This window comes from Pocillopora verrucosa, chromosome 4 (genome assembly GCF_036669915.1).
Source record: "Pocillopora verrucosa isolate sample1 chromosome 4, ASM3666991v2, whole genome shotgun sequence".
In the NCBI taxonomy this organism is placed as follows: domain Eukaryota; kingdom Metazoa; phylum Cnidaria; class Anthozoa; order Scleractinia; family Pocilloporidae; genus Pocillopora; species Pocillopora verrucosa.
This window is the reverse complement of record NC_089315.1, coordinates 17,709,202-17,720,143: the sequence shown is the minus strand read 5'-3', so window position 1 is coordinate 17,720,143 and position 10,942 is coordinate 17,709,202. Positions and strand designations below refer to the sequence as shown.

The 10,942-nt window shown below is 36.2% G+C and overlaps 1 protein-coding gene across 1 annotated transcript; it reads left to right on the top strand.

The window, feature by feature from the left end:
* Positions 1 to 5,141: 5,141 nt before the first annotated feature.
* LOC131790501 (uncharacterized) lies at positions 5,142 to 10,561 on the top strand. The gene is made up of 4 exons (XM_059107712.2): positions 5,142 to 5,280; positions 8,121 to 8,940; positions 9,560 to 9,625; positions 9,929 to 10,561. The coding sequence occupies exons 1-4, from the start codon at positions 5,254 to 5,256 to the stop codon at positions 10,243 to 10,245; spliced, it is 1,230 nt and encodes a 409-aa protein (XP_058963695.2). The 5' UTR covers positions 5,142 to 5,253; the 3' UTR covers positions 10,246 to 10,561.
* The last annotated feature ends 381 nt before the right edge of the window (positions 10,562 to 10,942 follow it).

Sequence of the window (10,942 nt, the reverse complement as noted above, 5' to 3'; positions counted from 1 at the left end):
CACGTAACCACGTCAATCATGAATATAAACACGTTTTGTAACATTGTAAAGAGAGAATGATGAAATTTGTAAAAATTTTTATTTTACAGGCTAATGGCCGTCAAGTGCGTGATGTTAGAACATTTTGAAAGTTTGACAGTTCTAAGCGATTCTCTTTTTCTTCTCAAGTCTTCATAACTATTTTAACGCAAGAGTAATATTAAAACTCGCTGTTTAACGCAATTGGTACGAAATCAAAATAAAACAATTTTCACACCACGACCATTGTTTTATGATTTACAAGGTCATAGGTTGGAGTCATGCAAATAGTCTGTACAGGGCTGCTGATAAGTTATAAATAAATGGGTTACGTTTCTAAAGAAAATGTGGTGCTGCTTCGTCGGGGAAGTGTGATAAGATAAGTTGGTTTTTATTTACTAAGCTAATAGTGTAAATTGGCCCCCGTGAAGATTTTTAAAGCTGACGGTTCAGGCGTTTGCCATTCGCCATTTGCTCGGCAGATTTCTAATATCAAAGCAATGTTTGATACTTCAGACTGATTTTTGGAGAACTCCCGGCCGCCCTTGAAGAGGAGGAAGACGTAGCCCATTTCTTACACGGTTCAAAATTAATTTTTGGATATCTTATTGACGACAATTGAAAGTATCTGGATTTGTAGCACATATCGAAACATGCTTCTTTAGACGGCTATTTAAATAGAGTTTGTGCGGTCACTGATTAAAATGTACCTGTGGTGTATTTAGTACTATAGCAACAAGTACTTGCATCAACATAAGTGATATAATATATGACTACTGAATAATGTAAAGATACAGTAGTTATGTTAAATGATTGTAATAAGTTATTTGGTAGAGGTTGTTTAATAAAAACCGCGGGTAAACAAAGCAATTAAAAAGCGAATGTCTCATGACTGACCCACTAAGGTAAGCAGTCGACGTGAAATTATGCCGTAACGAAAGAGAGTTTTATGCCGGTGTAATGTGTCTGAAGTTTCTTGCGAGCCGATGTTATTTTGAGATTGCATGCACGAGATGTTGGAAGTAGAATTTACTTGAGTAGCAATATTTTGCTTCAATTTGATAACTTTAGTTTACCGAACGCGAAGACGGAAAGTTTTCTGGCAGGAGTGGAGTCTTTAGGAGAAAAAAGAAGAGACAAGTTTTGTTCAATAAATATGTCTTATGGTTAGTAAAAAAAAATAGGGAAATCTGCGATACAGGACGCTTCGAGTCTTAAAAAACCACGGTCTGATATCTGCAGAACACGAATGGATTTTCGATTAGAAGCTGCCTAGAACGTTCTGTTAATCCAATATGCGCATATACGTCATGCCTTGATATTCAAGATGGCTTAGAGAGGAATCGAAAGCTCCAGGATAACATTAAGAAAGATATTAAACTAATAAGATATTAAACTAATAAGATATTAAGATAGAAAGATATTAAACTAATATACCCTATTCATACCAAAGCTTACGTGTGTTTTACAGCTGTTTGGTCAAACTCGGTTTAAATTTGTTTTCTTCGTGGGAGCTGTTAAAACTGATATTGGTCGGCTTCAAATTTAGCACATTAAAAATACAAGTTAGTAACCACTTGAATCCTATAGAAAATTCACTGTTTCAGTTTCTCTTTGTCTGATTTTCATTCAGCTAAACTAAGCTTAACTAAACACGTTTTTCTGGTGTGAATCATATCGAGATAACACACTCAGTCGATAAGTTTCTCCAAACTTACATTAGCATTCCCATATCACCTGAAATAGTGACAAGAGGTTACGTGACTACTATTAGGAATAAAGAGTCACAAGGCCTTCAGTTATTAAAGACAAAACTTTTTTTCAATAACGACTAAAAAATTACGATTACTGCATCTGTCATCTTGGCAAATTGAGCTTGGGCATTGATTAATCTTAACTTGGAAATGGCCGTCTCACTTAAATTTAATAAGAGTATAACAAATAAATGAATAGTTAAATAAAACAAATAGATGACTATATACATTAAGCGTCTGCGTTATCTCACAAAAAAGAAAATGGCGGCCTGTCCTTTCGTGTACCTGCAGGCTGACCAGAACATACTAGAAGGGTTGATGGAGAAAAAGACTTCGGAGTCTTTCGCCAGTCTTTTTGAAATAAATCACAACGAAAAGGTATTGTAATTAAGTCAGGCATTGAAAAAGTGCCGAAGTATCTTGGCTAAGACACTGTAGTTGATGTCAAGATAGTGACCAACATTGCTACCATCATATATTACTGCAACAACTTGAATTCCCCAAAACATCATGCAATATGACCTTACTTCGGACGAATTCAACAACTTGTTTCTTTCAAGAGCTTTAAAAAAAATTTGTTTTCAACGGAAACTGATAGAGAGCATGCAATTGTATTTAAAAGTGAGTTGCCTCTAACGTCATGTGTCGTTACTTCAAGGGAATGGTTTACACCAAGAGATTACAACCTCTTGTTTACTCCAAAATTTTCCGGAAGAGGTCTATAAATAAACCTATCGCTATTACTGAAGACGGAAGTTGCATCCCACCGAAAAATAATGAAATAAATTCCTGTATGAGATTTGTAATCCGTAAACGCAATCAATATTTAGATATCACGACATTTTAAACTAGGCGCTTCTTATTTCATCTGTGAGAAAGAAATAGAGGAATTTTTTAGTCCATTAAAAGAGAGGTTCAACATTAGCACTGTTTTCAATTATAATTAGTGTCAAAGTATCCTAAGTTTGTTTTGGTTTGCTTTACTCGGCCTGTTTTGGTCTAGATACCTCGGACTACCCTCTCGGTCAATCGGAAGCAAAGTCAAACCAGTGGCGACATGCTCACTTGCGGTTTTAGATTGTGTTTTTAATTTGACTTCTCATTTATTTTCCCGTCCATTTGGCTTCGTTGGCATTGCTTGTGGTGACTTTGGCTATTTGAGTTTTCGAGACACAATATAAAAATACGCAAATATAAAAACTGTGCAATTTTTTTTTGGAATTGAATTTTTCTTTTTGATTCATTTCGATTGGACTGATGCATTGACTCTCGCATGATTTGCGCGCCATTCTCTTTTTGTTGATCGCAAAGATTTTGCGAAGAAAACGGCTGAACGTTTATCATACTCAATTCAAAACTTTGAAGATATTCACAGAAGCACAGGAATCAGTGACACATTTCTGTACCTATGTTAAAGGCGACTTAAGAACATCAGTTTTTAAGATTCCCAACATTCATGAGTTTCTCCACTCATATGACTCCTGGGCAAGTCTTGTCTGATGACTGCACGATCTACGATTCTAGACATGTAAGTACAAATAATCTGACACAGGGACACCGACGTGCAATCAAATACTCAATAGCGAGGTTTATCCGTACTGCAAGGCCTCCCCCACTGGCCAACTGCAAGACTGCAGTTCCCCCCCAAAAGCCTCCAACCCCACGTCCTGTTTAGCCTACGTGTAGCTGTACCCTCCCCTTCAAGGTGAAACAGAAGGGAGGGTGGGTCCCCTCGCCTCTGTTTCACCGTGGGGGAGGGGGGGGAGTACGGCCACACGAAGGCAAAGTCCTGTTTGGAGACTTTAAACTTGAAGTGTATAATTTTACCCAATTTGGGTTCGTTTTGGTGAAGGTTTGATAATAACATTAAAAGTTTGGTGTCTTTTTCACTATGATTGGTACGAATCTGTTTAAATTAACAAACTGGCAGATGAAATTTAGTGGAATACACTTTTCAGAATAAACGGCACTCTTTGATAAAATGATTCACTTATTTTCCAATAAAACTTACTATATCAAAATTAGCTTCCCTTTTCAGTCATAATTGTTTGTCAATGGCTATATACAATACTGAAACAATATAATATTTTTGATTCCGATATTGCCTGTGTTGTGTTTTATCAATGGTGGATTTGCGATTTCTAATATTAACCAAATGGTATACTGTGACCTCAGCTATAAAAATATGTTAATTTATAGTTCCCCAACTCGACTCTAACCATTTGTTCGTAGTGAAAGGGCGAACTTAATAATTAATTAATTTCAATTCTACAACAAATGTACGCTCTCGGTGAGTCTTCCCAAGTACTTTCAATTTGGCCATTTTTACCGTAAATTGCACAACAGAAACTGAAGGCCTTCAATGAGAAACTACTCACTACCTCAAGCCGATAAATAACTATTTTAATCCTCTCTTTTCTCCCTCTCAAATCACTTTGGTTGACAGAAAAATATTGGTTTCAGAATGAATTTGAATAGGTATTAGTGTCATTACGTTAGTTGACAAGCGGCCTAAAACGGTCTGCAATTAATTTTAATCGTTCAAAAGAAGTACCTTGAAAGTTAAAACGTGAGGCATTTGGTTACAGTTGAACTAATTGATGGAACTTTCATTCATTTAATTCATTCATTTAATATATGAACGTTCTCTAACAATTTGTTCGTAGTGAAAGGGCGAGCGAAGTTTTAATTACAGTTCTAGAACAAATATACACTCTCGGTGAGTATTTCCAAGTCCGTTCAATTTGGACGTTTGTGCCGTAAATTGAACAACAGAAACTGAAGGAATTCAATGAGAAAAGGTCACATTAAATCCCCTTGAGTCTCGTTGGAGTGTATCACTCGAATTTTGATTTTATGGAGGAAAGACCAGATTTACGCACGCCATTGCAGCAAAAAATGTTTCGGTGAAGCATCTCTCTTTAATTTGCATCACCTCTATTTTAACTACCATTTACTCGCTCAAAAATTGTACAGTTTATGGAAGTTCTTGTCGTATTTACAGCCCTAAATTATTCGGGTTCTTTCGGAAAGAATTTCGTTAAGTTTAAAAAAAAATAAAAAATGTTGTTCACCGGCCTTGGTCGGTCCGTATTTGGAAAAAATGCTGGCGAATAACATGTATATCAAAATACAGATAAGTGCATCACACATCGTATTCCCATAACTCATTTTTGCACGTATACGCGAATTTTTTTCCTTTTCCAAAGCCTGTCAATTCCTTACCCAGATCTTCTATCATAAACTAAGGCCTATATTTTGGAAAGAATCTTGCGTACAAATCATATATTGTGTACCAGGGTTTTTTGGAGAAACCTGACCGAGAAAAACCTGGGTAAAAGTGACTCTGACAACAAACTTCTAAGCCAACTCAGCAAATTCCTCTTCTCTTCGCTTCGCCTAATGCAGAAGGTTTGACGGGGTATTTTTGAAAATTAAACGAGATTTCAACGCATCGTTTAAGTCCTGATATCCTAAAGAAATGTTTGCTGGATTTCTTTTCCTTTTGGTGAGTTGGTCTTTCTTTTACTTTTGTTTTGTAAGAGGTACTAATCAAGGGTAAATGATCATGACGTTTAAAATCCTAATTGTTGTTTGGAATTTTCATAAGTCTTGGGTAGGGCTGGTATAACACAGCCAGCTGCAATGGACTTCAGATGTTGTTATTTTTTAAAAAGAAGTCATGGTCACATTTGCTCTGAGACTTATTTGTTCAAAATTGTCCTTTTTTACTATTATTGCTCGATCATTGACAGTTACGATGTCACGTCTACGTGGGCTTGAAGTGTAATTCGTTCTAAAAGATTCATATCTCTCTAGAGAAGAATTTATAAGTTCAGATTCTTCATCACCAGGCGAATTTTTTTTTGAACGACTAACATTTTGGCTTGGCAACTGAAACTTTAGAATTAGTTAACTCCCTTGCATTTCCCAGCAAAGGTTTCCTTGCAGTTCTAAATTAACATTCACAGTTTGGTTTGGCTGAAACTTTAGAATTTACAGCCTGATATCAGAAACGTCGTTTGCCACAATCTTTTCCTTCATAAAGACCTTCACAAGTTTTGATCATGATTCAAGACCTATTTTATACAGTGTGCCATCATTAAGTTGTTATTTGTGGTAACCTCTGCAACTGAAATTTATTTGTCAGTCCTGCAATCAGTACAGTATGAACAGGATTCAATCAGCTGTTGAATTGCACTCCCTCCTATCGATCAGCTTTGTTAACAACATGTTCCCAATGAAGATGAAGTACAATCAAGCAGTATTCATTTTCTTAGACCTCATGTTATTAATGCAAGCTTCTGTCAATGGGTTAACTTTAACAAGAAGACCACACGTGACTTTCCAAGTATACCTATTAAAATCACTCAATATGAACCCAGATTTGAATGGCCTCCTAATGTTCTAGTTAACTTTGAAGTAGAGGACCAAATGGACCACTGAAACCTCCCTCTTAACCTTTTAACTCCTGGTTCAAATTTTTAATTCTCCTTACTGTCAACCATGCACTTTGTATAGAGTTAGTTCAGAGAATTTAGTATTGGATCAACTAATTATCCCCAAGTTGATATTTTTCTTTATTCTCCTCACCTATCTGGTTGATATTGTATTTGTATTGTAAGGAGAAATTCTGTCTTGGTCACCTATGGAAGTTAAAGTGTTAATATGAGATCGAAAGAAGGCAAGAACAACCTTATTTGGGGCACTTTTCGGAAACAGTTAGAAATTTTGAGCCCTCGTAACTGATTTCAGTTGTAAAGTGGTTACCAAGCACTTAACATCAACCCTGTCTCTCTGACCAAAATCTATGGAGGGCTAGCACGACAGATTTGAATGACAGAAATTTAAAGACTATTTAGGAACTGCTCAAGCCTCTAATAGCCTTTTAACTTGGTGAAAAGTTGGTTAAGGTGAAGCAACAGGGTGTTATTTTCAATGACCACACTGGTGAGTTATGAAGAGCAGAGTGAACTTGATTTAATGTCTCGCTCCTAATTCGTTCTTCAAACTTCCGAGGCAGTTCTTTTGAACATGATGTTGATTTTACCTTGTTGTCAAAGTATTCCCCATGGCCATTGATGGGACTGTCCCTGAGTTTGGGTCTATCTGAGAAATCAGCCATAGATTTAGGAAATCATGAATCCTACCATTTTTCATACTTAGCTATCATGATAGCTCAAGCAGGAGATCCTCAGATATGAAGCTTTTCCACAGTAGATCTACAAGTTATAATTATTTCCCTATGCATGCATAATGTGGTATATAGTTTATAAATAATATTGGAATTGTAATATAGCATATTTTTATTTTATTTTAGCTTATTTTCTCATAGCTAGATATTAGCTTTACAGCTACACTGAGAATTTCAAGCATAAATAAAGTATATGTATGTACCACGTGTAGCTTTTTTAGAGAGTACTTTTGAATGAACATTGAGTTCTCTCAAGGGCTTAGCCATATTCTTTCACTATTTATGACTCTTGCTTGTGAGCAGCAGTATACCGATAGAGAATTGTGCAGCAAATGATTGCAGTACTTGAGTAATGTAAATTTTGTTACCAGATGCTATTTTCAGAAGCTTATGCTCTTGTTTGTGCCATGTAGGACAACATTTCCCACACAGATGGTGACAACTGACACATTTTGCCAAAAAAAAAAAAAGATACAATGTAAGGCATTGATAAGAGACCACCAACTTGGGTTTAACTATGCTGAAAGGTAGTTTAAAATGAAGGAAACTCAGTAAAAAAATCTATATTTCTTCAATTAATTTGTATGGTTACAGTTAACCCTATTTTGGTTTAATAAAAAGTCAAAGAAAAATGTGGGTCTTGCAAGCCTTTCATCCAAACTTAGGATTCCATCATTCTCGGTGATAAATTAAGAAGTTTGGTTTTTTATTTAGTATAATGCTAAATATTTTCAGTCTCATAGTCTTACATTTCTTCAAGAGTTCTCAAAGTCAGGGATTAGTTGTTATTGTCAAATATGTTAGTCATATTAAAGGGTCAGTGGAGCTGAGTTATCATACCCAAGGTTAAATTTTAATCTGGATTTCTTTAATTCTCCATTCAAAAGCCCTCTTTGGGGATAATGTTCTCTAGTTTTATTTTCAGACCATCCAATCATGAAGCTGTAGACAAGAAGAATTAAACTGAATTTTCTTTTGATGCTTTTAAGCTTTCGAATCTGAATGAAAATGCTATAACAAATGAGCTGATATATATCACAAAAAATGCCTGCCATCTCGACTGAAGCCCTCCACAAAAATTAACATGTGTGCCCACAGAGTTAAGGATGAATTAATCAACTCTTTTTTGAATTTGTGACTATCCTTTGTTTCAGACTGTCCTAGTGGACAAGGGCTTTGGCAGTAATAGATGTAAAAAGAAAGGTTACATTGAGCTTTACAACAGGCAAAATCGTAATGAATATAGATGTTGGCCCCCTCCTGAATGCCATGATGGACAGGAGCCATCAGTTGAACCTGGCTCATCACACCCTATTGGAACAGACATCAGCTGTCAAAGTTGCAAGATTGGTTTCTTTTCAAATAACAGGACAAATAATAGGTGCCATAAGTGTACTTCCTGTGGCAAAAAACAAGAACTTTATCCATGCACACTTGTGAAGGACAGAGAGTGTGCCAATAAATGCATTTCTAATGAATATTACTTCAATGACACAGAGGAAGAATGTTACAGATGTGTTGAATGCTGTGAAGGTGATGATGAGAACATTGAGCCACAGTGCATTGCTCTGAGAAAGGGTGTAGTTATAGGAGGAAAAGGAGAGAAGCACTGTAGGATTTCAAATAGAAGGTGTGATGACCTGCCAACTTCTTCATCTGAAGGATGTACATGCAACTGTTCAGTATCAAACAATTCCAGTATTGCAGTAGGAAACTCTCCAGCCATGAATATTTCATCAACCTTGCAAAGTGACAACTCTTCACTTCACAAGCCCTGTGTGGTACACATGTTTTGGATCATTGGACTTTCATGTTCTCTGGTAGTTGTGGTTGCTCTTATACTGGTCTACTTTCTGTACTGGAGGAGAAAATGGAGTCCACAAAGTTACAACTTATACATACATGAAACTTCATCCAGGAGCTGCATATTTACTTGTCCTCCACTCTGCATCTCTGACTCATCAACTTGTACAGGTATTTTTGCATTGAATCAGGCAGCTTCAACCCTTAAATGTAAATATCAACTTTCCTTTTTAACTGCTATGCATTACATGGGGAATTTTTTTTGTTTTGTTGCAGGAACAGCATCCTGCTAATAAGTTTTCTCATCAGGTGTTTGTTGCATTTTGCATGTGATTATACTTTTTAAGGGAAGTTACAGTTTGACCTTGAGTCAAATCAAAGCTGTATTAATTTTAACATCCTTCTGCAAGTTTGTTTCATCTAAGATAGTGTGCATCTAGTGCAACTTACAAAACCTGTGAGGTAAATCTGAACTGGAACTGTAGAGTTGCGATGGGAACACTGAGGTTATCACATTAATGTAGAAGTGAGAACACTCATGTACATGTACATTAACAAGTTTGAAGGAAATGTGTACTACATGGTTTGTGTATTTAATAGGCGACTACTATCTCCCCTCCCCTACTTCCTCCCAATCCTTACAGGAAGTTTACTCACAGGTTACCTGGTGGTTGTCATAAGTCTCTATAAACAAACAGATAGGGTATTTTTATAAGTGTTCATTGAATGCTTATTGACATGTTCTGTCATCCCTCCTTTATGATGCAATGTGTGTGAAAATTACTTTTAGGTTCAAGATGCTATGAAGAGGTTATTGCATTCATGCCATGCCAGGACAAACTGAAGGTCATTCCAGGTTAGTATAGAAAAATTGTGCTTTCAGGGATGTTCAAGTACCTGTTAAAAATCACTAATAGTGACAAGATGATAAGTCTAACTTTTAAATAGTTTCATCCTCAGATAGGAATTTCATGCTCTGATTTACTGCTACTTATTTTTCATGAAACACAATGTTTGTGATCTTTAGTGATTATTTGTAATCTTGAGACCCTCAACTTGTTAATGGTTCATTTACTGGGATTGTTATCAAACCTTGCTGCCTCACCTCTTTTAAATACACATTGCAGGGCTGATTATGTTCGTTTTTGTTTGAACACAGAAGTTCAAATTGATGAAGTACCATATGATGTGGAAGTCATCCTCATCCAAAAACTAGATGCAAAGAAGACCAATGCAAAGAACTGGTGGGATGTTGGTCGCAAAATTGGAATTTCACGTTCACAGCTTGAAAATGTTGATCAAGGGGAAAGTCCAACAAAAACTATAATCAGTATTTTAAGTACATGGCATGACGTTCCAACCATCAGAAAATTTGTAGAAATAGCAGATAAGTTAGGGCGACATGATATTTGTAAAAATGTTGTGGAATTCTATCAAAATCAAACACCAGAAATAGTCAATGAAACCCCGGTGTAAACTAACGTAAATACAATTTATTTAATTAGCTCGCAACACTAGACCTAAAAGTCCTGTAACAGTGTGAACAGAGCTAGTTTCCTGTCTCGTCAGCATTTTTCATTGGACTATATACCTTCCATTACCTTATGTGCAAGAGCTACAGTTACTGTTAATAGACATTTGAAATGTATTTTTTGCTTAGAATGTGAGATTTGCATTTGTATTTGAGTATCTCATATTGGGAGTCATAATGTTGCACTATGTGCCCAATTTTGTATGCAGTATATCAGTTTTCTAGGGAAAAAGGGTTAAAGTAAAGGTTAGTATAAAATTGTTTGACTAGCTTTTCTTTGTTTGCGATGGCCAATTTAAACACACTATCTGCGTGAAAGTCCACTTCATGAGATGCAGACCAACGACCAAATCTCAAGTTTACTTGAGACTCCAAACAGAGAGAAGGAGAGCAAGCAAATACTCACAAATCATTTTAAGCAGAGCAGAAAAGTTATCTCTCTGCACAGTGAAGTACAGTTAGCACAGTTTTATGTTCCCACATGGGGCAGGGCTTATGTTACATTAGTTACGGTATCATCATCCTGATCATTTAAAACAGATCTCAAGTGATTATGACAAATTATGAATTTATGGTGACACCTGACACCTATTCCTGACGTGCTGATAACTGTGAGTCATAGGTGATGATTGTCTCCTCGTG